General features: G+C 35.0%; 1 protein-coding gene across 4 annotated transcripts in view; it reads right to left on the bottom strand.

Moving 5' to 3' along the window:
- Positions 1 to 9,508: 9,508 nt before the first annotated feature.
- LOC115445442 overlaps positions 9,509 to 19,640 on the bottom strand; it is a 45,648-nt gene continuing 35,516 nt past the window's right edge. For all 4 annotated transcript variants that reach the window (XM_037442896.1, XM_037442895.1, XM_030171712.2 and 1 more), the window contains 10 exons: positions 18,659 to 18,787; positions 18,322 to 18,470; positions 17,823 to 18,045; positions 17,391 to 17,662; positions 16,514 to 16,695; positions 16,101 to 16,286; positions 14,233 to 14,392; positions 13,479 to 13,603; positions 13,111 to 13,280; positions 9,509 to 12,132 (listed from right to left, as the gene is read on the bottom strand). In XM_037442896.1, coding sequence (XP_037298793.1) covers positions 11,937 to 12,132; positions 13,111 to 13,280; positions 13,479 to 13,603; positions 14,233 to 14,392; positions 16,101 to 16,286; positions 16,514 to 16,695; positions 17,391 to 17,662; positions 17,823 to 18,045; positions 18,322 to 18,470; positions 18,659 to 18,787 — 1,792 coding nt within the window. In that variant the 3' untranslated portion in view covers positions 9,509 to 11,936. The remainder of the gene's footprint in view (positions 12,133 to 13,110; positions 13,281 to 13,478; positions 13,604 to 14,232; positions 14,393 to 16,100; positions 16,287 to 16,513; positions 16,696 to 17,390; positions 17,663 to 17,822; positions 18,046 to 18,321; positions 18,471 to 18,658; positions 18,788 to 19,640) is intronic.

Below are 19,640 nucleotides of genomic sequence, written 5' to 3'. Positions count from 1 at the left end.
AGGTTGTCGCCTCAGCAACTGACATTTTGTAGTGTTTCTCAATAACAAGTAAGCAGTCCAACATTCCTACATCAGGGCCCTTATTCTGTATGATAGTGTAAACGCGTAACGCGGCCGTGTCATGTTATCTTCGAGAAATGTGCGTGGAATGGTATTCTGTAAGCCAAATTTCTATAGTCCTAAACATGATGCGTTGTGTTAAGTGCTTGTTACGCACTGTCAAAATAACGTGCGGGATAGAGAATAATGCCCCTGTAGTCATATAATAAACGATTGATGATCCTAACTTAATTTATTTTATTAACTCCTCGGGCGGTGAGTAACAAATATGCGCTCATATAAAGGAACATAATCCGAGGAGGGATTTCAATAGAAACTCATTCCCAAGAGCTTGAATTTTTTAGTGTACAACGCTAGCGAGATGGTTAAGGCATTATTGCTTGGCAAGTATTTAGCAAACTTAAGCAAAGCATATAGACAGAACAAAGAACATGAAGATAAATTTTCTTAATGTTTTATCCAATGAGTAGGCAGTCAGTTACACAGTACACTGTGTCTTTCTCCAACATACATTAATCCATACTGATATGGAGTCACCGTAATCCGCCTTATCAAGCAGGTTGCAGAAAGGATTTTACGTAATATTTACCGTCTACCTGCTGTCAACACGCTTTGACAATCCTTTTATAAATACCTACACGTTATTGCCTGGGAATTGAACACAGAACTTTCTATCAATACCAAATAAACAATAATAAAGAAAAAATAAATTGTATCATTGAATTCATGCAGTCACTTGGCCTTTTAAAGCGGGCTTAATGTCATAGCGGACAATAAATTTTCCACTTGTTCGATAACCGTGAATAATACAGAGCAGCGCGCCAGAACAATCGTCTATTCATTATAACTTCATGTGGGTTAATTAATAATTTAAATATTAAAACAGCGTTGATACATGGATGTTAATTAACGTAGTTGTTACTGTAGTTAAGTGTGTGGCAATTTGTGGCTATTTTGCGGTAGATACGCCGATTATTTACTGTATTCATAATGTTATAATGCGAGGAAGGCATAATTGTAAGCTATTCAGGTGTTATTTGTTCAATGTGTCTGGTATTTTGTTTAATAATTTTATTATAAACTAGCGACCCGCCCCGGCTTCGCACGGGTGCAATGCTGATACTAAAAACACTACAGAAAAACAGTGATCGTTGTATATAAAAATATACCGGCCCGCTCTGGCTTCGCACAGGTATAACATAACAAAATAACAGTATTTCTCCACTATTTAATGGATGTTATTATACATATAAACCTTCTTCTTGAATCACTCTATCTATTAAAAAAACCGCATCAAAATCCGTTGCGTAGTTTTAAAGATTTACGCATACAAAGGGACATAGGGACAGAGAAAGCGACTTTGTGTTATACTATGTAGTGATATTTGACCTATTTGTTTAATAATGTATATTTTTTATATGGCAAAGTGACCTCACTACTCCTGATGGTAAGCGGAGTGGAGTGCTAGAGTGTATGTCATTATTCCAGTACAGTCATCCACATAGTAGCAAACCAATTCTAAACTTCAAATCGCCTATACACTTTCGTGTTTTACCAAAAATATTTACTTCACATAAATAAAATGAAATATTTTACTTTGCTTGACACAAAGAAAAAAAAATTAATTGAAATAAATGTGTACGATTTGAAATTTCGAATTTGTTTAGCTACTTTTATGGCAGACTCTACAATGATAATTACTTAGGCTGGGGGTGATATGTGATAGTGGCATAAGTGACTAGGGTTGTGGTTCCCATTAAAAAGTTGTGAAGTTGTTAGTCTATTCTTTACTTCCAAAACGTCAAAGTGTCATCTGGGGCCTTATTCTCTATCCCGCACGTTATATTGACAGTGTGTAACAAGCACGTAACACAACGCATCATGTTTAGGACTATAGAAATTTGGCTTACAGAATACCATTCCACACACATTTCTCGAAGATAACATGACACGGCCGCGTTACGCGTTTACACTATCGTACAGAATAAGGGCCCTGGGCATTGAAAGGTAACATTGCACACAGCATTCAATAAATTATAAGGAGTGCATCAAGCCTTAGCAGATAAACTATCTGTGTGTTATACGGTTCCATCCATATTCCAATTCGTTGATCCTAGTCTTGAAGTTGGTTCTTGCAAGTTTGTGCTACAGAACGCTCTATTTCCACAGAGTACTTATCGACTTTTAGAACTAATCATAATTTGGCAACAAGTTGGTAATTTACAGACACTAATGTGGTAGAAACAAACAGAACGTGCCTTTTAAAGTTACTTCCGACTAAAGATTTACCTGTTTTCTCTACCTTAAGGTATATACTTGGTATAATAAATAGGTCATAACTTTCTACAATGATACAATTAATGGTAATTATGTTGTGTCTTTGCTTACAATTTACTTTTATTTACATTGCAGCCAGTGTAACTATTGGACATAATAAGATTTAATATCCCATGTCTCAGTATGGCGACCGCAGTGGAATACTAAACAATACCTTGTTATTCAAGGTATTGTATTGTGTTTCTTCTGTTTATGGACAATTCTATCGCTTACCATCAGGCAATCAGCAAACTCGTCTCGTCATTTAAAGCAATGGAAATAAAAAATATATTCAATGGTGGCAAAATAAAGTAGGTAAGCATTGGTGATATTATTTCTAGTATTCAATAAAAACTTCTAAAGTGAAATTGCTTCTATAAACAAATACCGACGCAAATAGATCATATGCTCAAATAACAATCAAAGCTAATGGGCAATTATTATTAAACTGTTGACACATCGAAAATATCGGGTTAAATCAATGCACTGCAATCATGAATGTAATTAAAACTTAAATGTAGATGCTAATAAATGTGACCGATTTACCAATGTATAAATTTAAAACCATAATTGTATTTCTAACAATTAATATAATTTACGGCGGACTAGTTGGGTGTGGAACAGACTGCCGAGACGAAAGTCTGCGATTCAAAACCCAAGGGTAGACAAATCTGGCTATTCGCACGATGTGTGTATTCAAAAAGTGAAAGGGGTTGGCCTGGTTGCGCCTCAGCATACCCCGTCGAGAATAAATGCGTGATGTGTGCATTCATTGTAAATTATCGCTTGCTTTAAAGGTGAAGTAAAACATTATGAAGAAACCTGCATACATAAGAACTCCTCCATAAGAATTCCGAAAGTATAAGATGCCTGCAAATTAGTACTAGGCCAGTGTGGTGGACTAAGGCCTTAACCCTCTCAGGAGCGGGAGAGGCTGATATTATTGTTTTGAATTAAAATTAATTGAACAAATTCCATTTACAGAGATTATCATCTATTCAGCTAGTTTTGCGTGAGTTTATACACGATTTGAATTTAATATTATACAATTAAGGCTCTTCTCCACCTCATTCGATCTATACATTTACAGCGCACGAATTACGGACGGGAATATGCAAAAATGTACGAAAAATAAATAGCTTTACATACGATTTTATGTCTTAAAAATTTTAAACTATCAAAATGTTCTTTACTGAGTTATCAATTTCATAATGTTAGTAGCAATTTAACATGATGTGTACATACGTTAGGAGGAAATGCACGGAATCAAAAAAAATGTCATTATTATTATTTAATTAATAAAATATTATAAAAATATTGTAACAACCAAAGAAAAGTAAATATATTGCAGAAATATGTTTTTTCACTGTCTAGTAATTTCCAATAACTTCTAAAATTACGGCCTGCACGCCGTTTTGCTGGCGGCATCGCCTTAACAGAGCCTGGGTGAGGGCAGGTGCGTGTCGCTCGCCCAAGGGCTGTCTCTCTCGGCCCGTTGCACGGAGAAATTGCTTCGGCACCAAAGCAAACTGACAGTATTTCGCACCGAAAAGCTCAACGTCCGTAGATCTTTCATTCAACATCTTTGTGTGTCCAACACGAAACAATATAAACAATACATAATATTCAATGTCCAGTTCGATAAATAAACATAACCCTTCGTACACAATAATGTTTACACAACGAAATTGATGTGTACGAGACGCGATATCTATTGCCAATTAATTGTGTATGTTTAGGAACGAATCAGGTGAGTGATCAGTATTTGAAATCATGAGCGGCGACCAATATCTTCAGTTATATCAGAATGGTTCGTGCGACGCAGTAATTGAATAATCCAATTAGGTAAAATTGGGAAATTATTTGCTTCATTAATAAGACATGAACTCAGAGCTTAAATTGTGAGGACGGACTCTAAACTCTAATTAACAAATGTGAAACTTTTGCCATGTTTCTAAGGTCAATTAAGAAATGTGCCATGAGTACACAGTAATTAGTTTAATTTAACTTGTGCGCGTACCGAAGAATGTTTAAGTAAGCATAAATCGCGGCGAAAGAGTCTTTCCTTTTCAAAGTTCATTGAAAAGTTCGCCATTATAATGAATACCGTTTTTCTTGGTTCAGTTAAGACAAACGATATTGATCCAGACTTATTGTTGGGTATCACGTAAGTGCAAGTCAGCTATTAGATTCATTGAGTAAATAGGAAGTGTGTCGGTCTATTTTTCATTTATGAATCTGTTGGTTCTTCTGCGGATACATACTATATTTTCTGTTATATTATAAAACTATAACAATGAATATAATATTTATTATCCTTAGAAGAAAATGTCTCCAAAGTTTTATCTCCGAAAAACGAAAGAGTTAAAACTAAAAAAAAATCTATTTAATTTGTATAAATAAAAATAATGTTTAATTACAAAATATACGTTACGATTGAGTGAAAATAATAAATAAAAATAAGATGAACATTTCATACTACGTCATTCAAATCATAAAAATCTAAAACAAAATAATATTTATATTTCACTGTATAATCTATAAAAGAGCTAAAGTAAGCAACTCTCCTAAAACGTTATAATTAATGTGGCGCCACAACACAATGGAATAAAATGTATCAGCAAGATTTTCGCCCGCAGATAAGCAAGCGTTTTATTTGTTCACTTAAATCGTATCTCGTAGTTAATTTGTCTTAGTTAAAAACTTAATTATGACGGCAATAAACGACCCTGGACGTGGGGAGCGAAACAATGAAACTCATTATTACATTTACAAGTTAGCCAAGTTTAGATCCATGCAGCAATGACGTTTCGTGAACATTTTTCTTTGTTTTTTTACTATTTTTATATAACACTAGTTTTGTTCGCAGCTCCACCCGTAGGAAAATAAATCGCAGACAAAAGTACCGCCTTATACTTTTCCTGGATAAAAAGCCTATGGCTCTTAAGAACAATGTAGCTTATAATTAGTGAAAAAGCGTTCAAATAAGCAAAATCTTCAGCTTTATAAAGGTATTAGTACAGATATGTATTTACGTTAAATGTGTTAGAGACATCAACATGCAATACTGACAAACGATGGAAATTTTTAAAAAGAGCTATTTATAGGCTATAACTCTTTGTTAAATAGTAATTTATATTAACTTTTTACAAGCTTGCAAAAGTCAAACCGCTCATCACGCTTTATGTAAAACTAATATAAAGGCGGACTTAATATAATAAACATTCTCTATCAGTGAGCTTGAAGCGAACTAAAATATTATAATTTATTATTTACAGATTTTATAATTCGTGCTAATGGTCACTATAGTACAGCACACAATTTTGTTTGAAATATAAATGGGATTTGTTGTTATTTTTATTACTGAGGTAACACTGTCTCTTGGAAAATCGTCTTGGAGTGGGGAGCCTTATACCCACGAACTGTTTCTTTTCATATTATCAACATAACTTCGTAAGGCTATTCTCTTCACGCTTTTCAATCTCCTCTTCTTTATAGGGAATACATACATAATTCTCGAAGTGTAACTGTTTCTGAACAATCGTGTTCAGATATGTCCGTTTTCCTATTTTAAACTCTACCAAAATATCAATAGGTACTGTTTTTGTAGCGTCGTAAAACTATAATAGGGTATCAATATGAATCCGCTCAGAATCAGGTCAAATACGAACAGAATTTAACAGAAAATCTGAACACACCCAAATCAAATACAGACGTTTACATATCACGGTTTATGTAAGGCTAAACCTTCACAATGTTCGGATATAGCTCGACGAACACGAAAACCCCAATTATAGAGTTTTAACGAACCGTACATGACCCTTGAAACTTTTTTGCTTGCACATATTTAATTATTACCCGACCAAGTTGATAGGTTTCAATATTGAGTAAAATAATAATAATTAAAAAAAAATGAAAATTATTTAAAAGCGATTCTATGAATGTATTATCTTTTGATTTATTGAAGTACTTAATAAAAATGGGTCGATATTCAATCGTTATCCAAATTATTTAAATAAGTTGTGAGCTTAGCTATGCATCGATACGCTTTCGAAATTAATTATATTAGTCTATTGTATACACATTTCGTATATATGGTGGGATGAACTAGATACCACAGGAGCGACAGTTGAAGGTGAGCTGCACCACCTTCAAGCTATTAACTGGCGAGAGCTGGCTCAGGACATGGATAGTTGAAGACTCACTTTGGGTCGCTGAGCCAACGGAGTAAGTAAGGAGTATGCACATTTCGTATAATGGTTTAAAGTATATAAAGATACATAAACATTATGTCTTTTATTTATTTTCAGGGGTAGGTACAGGTATAACATACTCACATTTCGTCAGCTATGCTAAATCCCATGTAACGGGGGTAAGCTTTTTACCATTTATCGGGCACACTTCCAGACTCCGAGCTAACCAGAAAAATCCAATATCACTGCCCACCCGGGGTTCAAAGCCGAGACCTCAGCGCGATAGTCCTACTACATGCGCAATACAACTACGCGAAGAAAGCAGTCGTGTCTTATGTTATTTAGTAAATAGCAACTTATTAACTATAAAGATTTTAAAACACATACACTATAATAAAGTGCGTGATAACATTAAATCTGATATGCATTTAATTATATTACTTTCACAAATAAATGAGTAGCTGATGTTATGTGTATTGTACCGCAGATAATTATCAAAAGCAGATTTTTTTATTAACACGGCCTACGCTCCATAATTGAATGCCCAATTTCAATGAATATAACTTTTTCAGTTCATAATTGGTCGATTTAATTAACAACCTTCATTATGTTACATAATATTTCGAGGAATAACACGGAATGCTGGGTTGTGCATACTTGTAACTTAGTTCATTTCTACAATTGTTCATCTGAAATAATTAAATTATTCAGTGTTTTATCTTACTAAATTAAAAGACAATTAACGTCAGAATATAACCATGACAGACGTATACAGCGTTTATTATTAAGGCCCTAAATCTACGACAACAGAGATTATGTTGTCCCTGCCCTATATGTTCCGTGATTACTACCATTTATAAAGAATAGCCGAGGGTATTTTAGAAACATTGCCGAATCTTAAAATAGAGAGACTACTTATTGGGTCACCAAGAATTCACCTATAGATACAATAGATAAACTGGCATGATACTTCACGCAGTTTATTTATATCACAGTTGAGCCGACCAATTTATGTTACAGATAAAACTACCCTACCACTTACATAACCGTATTATTTTCATCACCATCTCGATGTAGTACAAACAAAGCTGTCTTGAGGTTCTACAAATTGTGCGCGTACATAATATTAGGGTCGTAGAAGCGAATATTTACCATTCCCGCATGTAGTTATTACGTTTCCTTTGAGTAGATGGTGCAAAGATGTTGGCAGCTGGATAGGGCGAACTTCATCCACCGGTCCTGACAGTTCGTGGAACTTCGCGATTGACGCAGTGCGAATCAAGAGCTGGAAGTTAGTGAAGAACTCTTGGAGCCTTTTCTATTGGAAACTTAGTTTACATTCGTAACTTATTTCGTTAATTTTAAGGTGCTAATCTACCTGACTGTTTTGTACTCATTTGTCTTTAGTTTAAGAATGTTGTTCTACAAGCCTAGCTATAGGTACTTATAATTATATTTTTGATTTGTAACCGAAAAGGTTCTCATTTTGAAGAATCTGACAAGTCTGAAAAAATGTCTAGCTATTTGACCTAATGAAACTGTCTGAGCTTAGTTTTCTGTCTGAAACGAACATAACAAAAAAAAAAAAATAAACAAACGATAGGTAATTACAAAGTATGCGAATTGATATCGACTTTAAAAACATTCACTAAAAGCAGCAACAAATAGCATGTCGGAATACAGTTTATGTGTCGGATATTTAACGCGACAAGTTTCCTCATCGATGAGTTTGTATCGGACTAATAAAACCCAGGCCGGCGCTGACACGTCGCGGGTTTAAAAAGGTTATACCGCCAACATAAAAGGTGCAGTGGCACGTACCAGCCACTTGTATTCGTAATAGCCGTTCGTTCAACACAAAATAAAAGTTCTACTTCGGAACCTATAGTAAAAAGAAGTTTCCGTCTTAGAAACCTCAAAGGCAAAGGAAGTTTAAAGAAAGGCGGAAGCGAACATTTCAAATGGAAAGTTTAAACTGAGGCTCGATCGAACTGATAAAGCGCCTCTCCACCGTTTGCTTCCATGATTTTGTTAACTTCACTGACTTGTTAAATCAAATGTTTGAACTCGGGGACTCTATAATCAGTCCCGAGGACTCCCGTAAATATTTACAGCTTAATCATTGCCGGTTATTAATTGGCCATTTGGCAATTTTGTCTCATAGTTTGGCGTCCATAAAGAGTTGAGCTTATTGGCTTGAAGCGGTGTTAACGCGGCAGCGCAAACTTTTTATGGCTTTTAAATTGTCATTACACCTCCAACTATAGACAAATTTATCGACTTTATCGAGTTTTACTACCGTTTTTATATTTTATGGGAGTATTCATAAATAATGCATGTTCACTTTTGTTGTAATAACCCTTATTAACAGGAGTAAGATACCATCTACCGTATCAATATAAGTTAAATGTACAGCGGTTTACCATTTTTATGCGTAGTGATTGTTGAAAAAAGAAAAGGCCAGCAGATTAGGAAATCAGAATCCACTCTCCGTCAGGCGACGTAATACTAAATAAGCCCCATAATCGGCTTGACAATGGATTTATATGTCATTTCTGTATGGAAGTACTTATATCATTGGATAATATTCTTATATCAGTTAGGTCGAGGAGATGCTTACATGATCCAAATGACGTCACAAGTTGACTTACATCGCGTTTTTGAGAGGCTACTTCACCCACTGACGCTGTTTTCTTAACTTCGTGCGAAATTAAGAAAATGCCTATTATGCTTTATTTCATCACAGCGATATTTGTCGACTATAACCAGTTTACTAACTATTCTAATTAAAACATTAAAATGTCGTTCATTGTGCGTAATCGGTAACTTAACTCTTATCTAAAAGATACATAAGATAGAAATTGACGACATATATTTGGTATTAATTATATTTTTTCAAATTAAATTGTGACAGGTGGAATTAAATAATACAAACAAAATGCATTCAGTTTATCTATTTCCGTGTAACAAACATTACTTATTAAACTTACAGAGTCATCTAACTAATAATACCGTCTCGTTAGTAAACGTACAATGTATTGGAGACTTCACACATGCAACATTTAATTAAATACATACATGTTATATATGTAAAGTCTTCAATGTTGAGCTATTTACATCTACTTCACTATATGGTTTATAAATTAAGTGATTATTATACACAGAAATACGATTAAAAACGACAACCTATCACCAAAAATATTATAAAGCTTTTACCATTTTCAAATTCATGACTTAGCGTCAGCAAAATATTATCTATTTTTGCGTGGCGTTGTCTAATAATTATGATTTTAACAACAGAAATATTAAAACGTCCATGCCTCTTTAACTACAAACTAAGGTTTATTTTAATGTATTTTAAGGTATTATTAAAACCATTGTACAAGACAAAATTTGCTCATGTATGATTACAATAAATCTAATGAATTATACACACGAAAAAAATATACCATTAATAAATTTATTTGTAGTAAAAGTATAAAATACGTATTACGTATATATGTTTCATAAAAGAGGTGCGATTAATTAATTCCTTACTACATAATATGTGGAGTTCATTGTACAATGGTTTAATAAAAGCAAAATTAGCTCTAATGAGCATTATTAGGTGTAGGAACGCATAGTTCATGATAATTAATGTCCGCATCAAGTGGATTCAGTGAGATGATATAATGTACATAATTAATAATGCATAATATTCATATTCTAGTGCGAGTGTTCGCATGAATTTAAATATTCAGCCTAATTCGTGACTTCATGTGATTTAATAATTTTAGATACAAATCAGTCCAATGAATTTTAAATAAAATACAATCAACTTCATGTGATCGTTTCATCGTCATGATTATTCTTTAAAAATAATATCAAATACAGGTAGCAAGAATATACAGTCAACAAGTAAACAATACGTTTTATAGAACCTGCTAATTACACGAAATACAATGGAGACAATTCAAATACACATTGATATTTGACTACGTTAAGTTTTGAATTTTTCCATTCCTAATTAGGAAATAATTAAGATGTATGTACATTTGCGAAATAAAATGAACGTTCTATATAAATAAACTACCTTTAGAATTGGTGCTGGTTGTTTCTTAATTAACATTGTAGTCAAAACTTTTTTAAATTGTGTCCGAAGCCGATTGAACTGGAGAGCACGTACGTCAAAATGATCTTATCGTCAAACTCTTTTGCTGGCGTTAGCAGTATAATTCAATATTCTATGGAATAAAGTAAATAACGACACTCGACATTTTTCTATAACTAAATTTTATCATTTATTTTTCTATTAATTTTAGAAATGTTCATTTATTGTAATTATCGTTTGTGTGATTAAAATAGTTAAATGTCATTACGAAAAAAACAACAAATATATTATGTTTATTTGTATAATATGAATGCGAAAAGAGCAGTTCTCTACATAAAGGTACTTACTTGTCGAAAAAGTCGTTTACCTTAAGAGATTTTTTTATTCATATAATAATTTTGTAATTGATATTTATTTAAAAAATAAATCGTCTTTCAAAACCAGGACTTCGTGTAAATGTAAAATAAGGCTGATTGAAATGAACACACAATTATATTCTGCAAGATTCCGAAATCTATTTTAATTACCAATTATTTTCTAGTTTCTTGGACATCAATCATGATTTAAAAAATAAAACTTTTTTAGTTCTCCGTGTATTTCTCGACTAACATTTGCATTTTAGAGTAAAATGTTTACTACACAATGTAACTAAATCTTTATTAGCGTTCCCAAAGCACATGTATATACCATTTAACTAACAGTTATCATTTATAAACATAAACGACGCTATTTTAATTGACAATAAGTCTGCTATAAGTCTAGTTATAATTACTTTACATACACTAGAATTACATGAAGAAAACACAATTTACTCAACAATGCTATTTCAGATTCAAATAAAGCGCAAAATATTCCTCTTTATGCGTTACAAAGCACAAATTAGTTTTACAGCCCGATTGATGTAGCACACAATAAAATGAATTAATGATTTCTATAAAAGTGATCTTCCGCCTTCTATACTAGGTGAGAATAGTATAAGCCATTTTACCTTTATTTACAAAATATATTTCAATATTTCACTTGTAGTCTTTCATTACTGTACAAAATTTACTACCGAAACTCAACCGCTTGCGATTATGACACGTGTTCAGTATTCCACCAAAATATGTTCGATATTATCTCATTTCTATATATAAATGTTAATTGTCCATAAAAATAACGCAATTACTGCGGCAATAGGATAAGGTTCTGGACACAAATTTATTTATATAAAAAAAATATATCAATCGGAATTATGACGCAATCATAGTCGCCCGCGATTCATTACACTAACACCACTAAATCATTAGTATATTGTTTCTGAAAAACAACACTATAAATGAATGAATAAAGGTGTTTGATAGAAACAGCGTGTTGGCCCCCGCTGACGCCGCGGGCGCGGGCGTCGGTGGCCCCAAGCGATTGTTAGCTCGTACCACTTGCGACCGCCATCTTATCGTGTACAACGGTTGCTGTCGCGACAGGGCTACCAACCTGATCAAAAGTCATTTAGTTACAATCTTCAAATAAATGTTAAGGTTAATTAACTTCCGAAAATACTTAATAAATTTTCTTTTCTCATTAAAACATCTAATTAAAAACGTAAAATAAAATATTTTAATAGGTTTTATGTGGACGCGTAAATCAAATATTTCGTACGCCTTGTTGCTGTCACTGGAGGCTAAAGGTAAATCTAATTATATAAGGCACTTTTGGAGAAATCTATTCGACTTAGGCCGTGTAAAAACCTTAAAGATTTATTTACAATTTTCCGTCACAATACAGTCAGGTTCACGAAACGAATTCAACCCCAGGCTTGAGTGACTGATTTTGAGAAAGATATTTTCCCCATCCATAGTTATTTGAGATTTACGAGTAGATACGTCATTTCGGAACACGCAACGACCCTCTTACGGCTTCTATAATATGCGCAAAGAAAAAGAAACCTTTGTAGCGAAAAAGTACCTGTATAAAAGCACGCGCTTCACGCATTTGGCACGTTTCGTCGGTTGCCGTATTAAGGCTAAGGGACATTCATAAATAATTTATTAAATGAAAGATCTGAAGAGTGTTTCCTCTTTTTGAAATTGTTCGGAGCTAGCTGAAAGCTCACGTACAAAGTTTCTTTTGATTTCGTTGTACGCGTCTGTTGATTGTTTATCGCTTTATCTGTGAACTGGGAACTACCGCAGGACTACTTACAAATTGAATAGAAAATTTGGAGAGAAAAAAAAAACTTTTTGTATGCGTTCTATATACGACTTTTGCTTGTATATTCACTCGTGTAGATCTTTTTCGCGAATCATAGAAAGCGAAATGACAACTCAGCATTAATAATAATAATAAGAACAATAAAAGATACATTGTAAAACGCATTGTTGCACAAACAACCCAAAAGTCGAACTATCAATCCACCAAGTACCATTTAGAGGATCACGACTACACATTCAAACACCGCTAAACTGAACATACCTTATAACGACAGTGTTAAGTCGCCAGGGCAGCGTGTACGTGTGGTTTTTATGGCGCGCACAGAACGTGTACAAGAGTTCGCCGGCGGCACCGGCGAGGCCCGCGTCGCTCTGCGCGCCCGGCCCGGACCACTCGTGCAGCGTTATGTTCCACGAGCCGCACGACTTATCCTACCAAAACGTTTGTGCGTTTATTCAACATGATTAAATTATTAGAAATATACGCTCCGTTACACCCACGAAGATACGATCACACAAAGGACGCTTTAACAAGGTTTCATCAAAAATTTCTGCATCGTAACTTCGCACAATTTGCTTAATTTATCTCACAAGAATATTACAGATAGCCTTTTAGAAATTGTATATTACCTGCTCAGAAGAGATATCAATAAAAAGCTGTCTCTCGACGTTGGAATCGAGAACCCAAGTGCATTGCTGATAGAAAAACTCATTCAGGCAGCCGGTAACGGACACGTTCCTCGACGATATCTCACCTAAAGAAAAATATAAAATGAAAATGCTGAGAAATATGAAAACTCGGTGCGACGCCGGCGTAACATCTACATGAGCAATAGCGCGATGAAAAGGCAGAAACGACAAGTCGCCGCGATAGCGACGTTGTAATTGGAACTTTACGATCTTGTTGGAGGTTTTTTTTCGATTCAGTGGTACCCCAGGCAGCGCGAGCCGCGAAACTGGGTCGTGGCACGTAATTTTCTCGGACGCGCCCCGCTGCGCCACCGAGAACAATATCCAACGCGTTTTTCCAAACGCCAAAGACGCGCGTCGAATGTCTAATACGACTGTTTGTTTTCGCTTTATGCGATTCAGGCCCTATGGAGTTCATTGGATATATATTGCCGATTATCTTCGCGAGCCGACTCCATCGAATTGTTTGCGCTTATAATATTTTTGTTATAATATAGAAATATTTGACCTCATAAAGAGGTGAATATTATATTAACGTAAACTATAAACAGCGACTATTTTTTTTACATAATAATAAAAAGTCATTTCATGCTAATGTAATATATAGGTATGACTTATCATATTACTTTGTGTGATATATTAACAAATAAAAATATAATTTCAAATAATGTATATAAGTTATAAAACTGCTTACCAGAATGCGTTGTGTACGTGCGTTGTCCGCAGGTGGCGTCGTCATTGAAACTATAAGCAGCTGCATAATCAAACCCACGGCTCGCGTACGTGTAATGAGCCACGGAGTATTCTAAACGCACGCTGGTCCAACTCCGAACAACCACCGGCAACCACACCGGCTTGTAACATAAATTAATACATGTTGTTCTGTCCACTATTACCACTAATAGCAAAATTAATGCTTATATATATAACGATAGAAGAAAAAGCGCAAAGTACTCTACATACGCGAAACAATCTGAGCTGAAAGATTACACCATAAACACAGATAGTTTACAGGTGCTCGTGATACTCGTACAGGTAAAAAATATTGTCCCCACATTTCCTTTATTGTTTTCTTTGCTCTCCAATAAAAAAGTTGCCCGTGTAAGCACCGCCATCATACGAAGGTACGTGTGCGGCGTATTGACAAATTTACCGTGCAACTGGCTGCCGTACGTAACACGCATACGTAGTTGGATACTAAGTAATTGAATTTTCAGGGGCGAGGTTGTGGACTGTCACCCCGAGCGGTGTGGATCGACCACTAATAACGGAGGCGGACGGATGACGGACGCGCCCGTTAGGCCGTGTTTTATGAGCGCCGGGACGCCGCTGGCACGCCGGCACGCCGCTCAACTCTCGCTTTAGATATTGCCCAAAGTCCATTCTGTCACAATGCACCCTTGCGGCAATATCACTCTGACACGCCATCAAATCGTGATAGGGGTAAGCACTGTTAATAATTAAATTACGCTCTCGTTGCTGTAGGCGAGAAAACAATGCCTGTAAGCGTATCTCGCAATCCCCGCTTCTTGGTTGGCCATATTTCTACACCGACATAAATCAATTCGCCCGCTTACAGCTTCCGAAGCTTCTATAGAAACAAAGGTGCGGATCGGCTGATTGTTAATTAATTATCCATCTAACGAAATACGTTTTAGTTAACGCAAAAACGATATTACAAGACGAAAACTGGAATTAAAGTATGATTTAGTTGGTTTGGCAAATATACAGTTTTACCCGTGTGTGACCCTTTATCCGCTCCAGTGGTCATTCCGCACTTTATTGCTGTTACATACTTAATAGTAACCCGCTTACTTAATTATGCGGATCGCGCCGCAAGCGAGGGTGTCGGCTATAGAAGGGTTGGTTTATCTCATAGGCATGTTAGCATAAGGCCGATGTAACACGATTAATTTATTTACTGTCGTCTTTCAAAGAGCTCGCAATAATTAGATCACACACTTTGAATTCTGTTGAGAAGAGCTGGCGTTTACTTTTGTGAGATGTGGAAGTTTGGAAGGATACAATTTAAATAGAATGTGTTGTGTAGAAAATATATTATGGTCCTATATAAAAGAGAAAATGTATTACGATATTAATTCAATAATTCAGTTTTATAGTTCCGTGACTTTTCCAACAGGAAAGAATTTGAGTTACCTTGGAATTGTGAAACAATTAACATTAATTTTCTTGTGTATGGATTTTTAATATTTTATTTGGATACAGAGCTGCGAATACCAGTTTAAATAACTGTCACTCCAGCCGACTATGTAATTTGGAGATTTAAGACAAAACATTCGCTTAAGAAATCTGGGAGATGGAGACATTTTTCACTGTCCTGGCAATATTTTAACCAATATGTTTTACGACTAAATCTATGGTTTAGAGGCTGGGGTTTGATATTTTATTTCTGCTGTGATATCATAGACCAAGAACTTAAATTCAGTAAGCGGTGATAATCTACGCAATTAAACTATACAATTTTATCTATGTATGTTATATCGGAATAAAAAAATGACATCTCTGGAAATTGTCCATGAAATGATACGGAGGCATATTTACCCGAAAATCTCCACAGAGGCAGGATAGATGAGTACCATCGCCAGCGACCAGCGCGATGTGGTCGTGGTAGTAGAGTGGCGTAGTCGAGCGACATTCGCAACCAGCGTCGCCACATGCCGTCCTGCAACCGGACGCCCCCACCGTGCCCGTGGGCTCGGCACTCCACATCCTATCTAGATGTTGGATCTACGAGAGATGTGTATTTTATTGTTCTTAATATTCATAGGAATAAATTTGGCTCATAAAAAATGACTTCAGACTGTTAATACCATAAAAATATTTTTTATATTTTTTAATGAGTTCATAGCTCAACAAGGTAAGCAACAGCAAATCGACCCAGATTTTTCACGCTTTATTATACACATATTTTTTAACCTCAAATATCGGAATTTTATTATTTTTGAAAAACTTACCTCAATAGTAACGCTCTGATTGGAGGCTGGTATGAACCGATGAGTGCAAAGCAATCTCTCTTCAATATTCCAGAATATGTGGTGGTGTGAAGGGGCAGAGACACCACCATGCGCAGGCGCAGCCAGACCGTAATGTGTGGCGGCACATGTCGCGTCAGGAGACGCTGTACCTTCGTGTTGTTCTAAACAGTAGTGACAATAGCTTTTTAAAGTTGATTTTATCTCTTTCATGTAGTGGTAACGTATTTCGATTGTAAATTGTAAAATTCAAGGTTTGATTATCATGCCGGGCAAATGAAATTCGTCTGGTTTAAGTTGGGTGGATTTATCTCCGATATAATGAGAGGCGCCGCTACCAGAGATAGAGGAAGTGAAGGGCGGATAAGAGCATGGCACAATGTCGGCGCACAAGTTGTACTTCAGACTACCCTCTCAATTCAAAACCGTGAACTTATGTCAGTATTGTTAATTTTACCCTAAGTAGAATCATTGTTATTGTCACTTGGGAAATGACATTGTGTTATGAAACCTGATTAATAATTACCAGACCAAACCCATTTGTGGCATTTCACACGATAATGTTGAATTCAAGTGCCGCAATTTACGTTATTGTGTTACATAAAATATCACAACTTGTCACAATACTGTGTAAATTTTAATATTATGGTTACACTATATTTTAAATACGGCTATCGATTCTATATTATATGCTGTTATTTTAATAATACAAATTAATTGAAATTAGTACCTTTATTGATCATATAGGTAGCTGAATAGCTCATAACACACTGGCAATTGCTTTAAAGTTTCAATTAATTTATATAAAAAAATACAAAATATTTATTAGAATACATTATTAAAGGAACGTGTCACTCACCGTCATGGAAAGCAAAAGCGCCATCTACAAATTCCTCCTCATCCACAGTTTGTGAAGATGCTCGCCGCACTAAAATCGTTAAGTTAGCACCCTTCGATGTCACAGCTTGACGTATAAGGAACCTTCCAGAAGGATCTCTGGCTTCCCTCACAGCGGGCCCGCATACCCTGAGCAAAGCCCGGTCTCCTCTCTCAGACCTGTCTCCCCTTTCTCTAGTATTAAATTCGTGAAGCCCCTCCAAGATCTCAATATGAGATCGACAGCTTTGTAACCTGTTTAGATGCATAAAAAAAATTAGAAATTTTTAAAATATTTATCAATATTTTATTATTGTTAGTTAAACCACTTAACTACAGTACGTTTAAGCGTTTAAGGGAATTGTGTTGTTTAAGAAAAGTATTTGTTAATAATAGGCAACATAGAAATTCTTACCTTAAATTATAATTAAATAGCGAAACTTGCACCACATCAGTAGACGCTCCTATCAAATGTATAGCGCATTGACTGCGCCACGATGTGGCCCTTGTGTCAAAATGGCCGGACCTCAATCCGCCGGGGCCAAACCCGCGAATGGTCGCGCCACAGCCCATACGACCGCCGGAGCTTCCGAATACTTCGTTTGATCCCCCGTTACCGTCTATGGATGCACCATCACCTAACAAAGCGAGACAAACGTTACATTATTAAAAACATATTAAGGTAGTTCATCACAATTGATTATGACAACATAATTGAATAGAAAATTTTAATACAATTCTTGATTGTTTGCCAATAAATAAAATATCACTGGTAAATTAATTTAAAAATAGGGTTATTTGTTTTAGTTATATTTAAACAATAAATTTTATTATAGGGATATTTGTGAGCATATTATAAAGTTTATTATATAAGAAAAAAACTTTACATTATGTACTTAATGATAATTGCTTACCGTTCTCTAAATTATGATGCGTAAGCGCAGCTAACGGAGGCGACGCCGGTATAACTGTAGGTGGCGCACCACTGCTGTCTACCCTCTCAATAAACTCTAACTTCGCGATGAACCCGTTGTAATCGTACGGAGGCACTAATGGCCCTGAACTAAAAAAAATACATACGGTAAATACAAACATCTACGAAAACGTCTATTTAAAAATAGATGTTTTCGTAGTAAACATTACTTTTACAAAAAGCTTTTAATCGTCATCTAGATTAAAAATAATAAAGGACTAAATAATTACACACTGAATAATTTCTCCAAAGTAAAGCAGGTCTTTAAAAGAGCTTACTTGAATTCTAGCAGTAGATTCGGCCCAGGGTGTTCTAAAGTAGCGGTCCTTTCTGAACAAAGCGACCCTAGCAGAGAGGCCGACGGCGAGCTGCCGGCTCTCAGCGTAAGATAATCCGTCGTACAATGGCTGTAAAAAAGATTAGGCTAAAAAATGTCCATCCTTATACTCAAGTTACGTGCTACTGTAACTGTTAGATAATCCCTAGAAATATCTGTTGAATCATATCGCTGGATATAAAATGAATACGACTTTATGTAATATATTTAATTGTGTGCTTATCAAGTAGTTTCATTTGTAGTTTCTTTTTAATGTTCTATCAATTATTTTATATCTGTTTTGTTTCATTTTTACTAATAAATAATATAATGAAGGCTAATTAAATAATATTAATTCCTCAAGATAGTTCACATAATCTAGCTTGAATTTCATTTGGTTTGTGTTCTTGAGTGCTAAAAATATATTATAAGTCCGGCATCGGGCTATAATTAATTAACTATTCCGTTAGTCAACAGACGCGGGTAATTACACTACGAAACTCTAAAGGATTTAAGATTTTACTTAAATACTGTCAGATTATTTAGCGTTCTAAATCGTGCGGGCTAACGATTTTAAGGTATGATTAGAATAAATTAATTAATTGGAAAATATTTTTAACGAGACTGTTTGCCGAGTAATGATAAGAAATAAAACTTTACACTATCAATGGTCTGCAGGAAGAAGGCTTAATCAAAACTATAATCCTCTACGCGGAGAAATAAATCTTGGCATTGATTACATTTCGCAGTACTTAAAAGTTACCTGTTTTTTTATATTCTGTTTTCTTGTATAATATAAGAACATTGTGCGTTTCAAATAAATATATTTCTATTCTTACGGTTATATTTCTATTACTTATATGCTACTTCTTATATATTTTATGACTGCTTCGAAAGCATAGTTGTATTGCCGTTGTTGTATTACCGCTCTGTGGACCGGTATT

Source organism: Manduca sexta, chromosome 25, assembly GCF_014839805.1.
Source record: "Manduca sexta isolate Smith_Timp_Sample1 chromosome 25, JHU_Msex_v1.0, whole genome shotgun sequence".
NCBI lineage: Eukaryota > Metazoa > Arthropoda > Insecta > Lepidoptera > Sphingidae > Manduca > Manduca sexta.
Note: the sequence above shows the minus strand (reverse complement) of the source record. Positions and strands in the feature narration are given on the sequence as shown.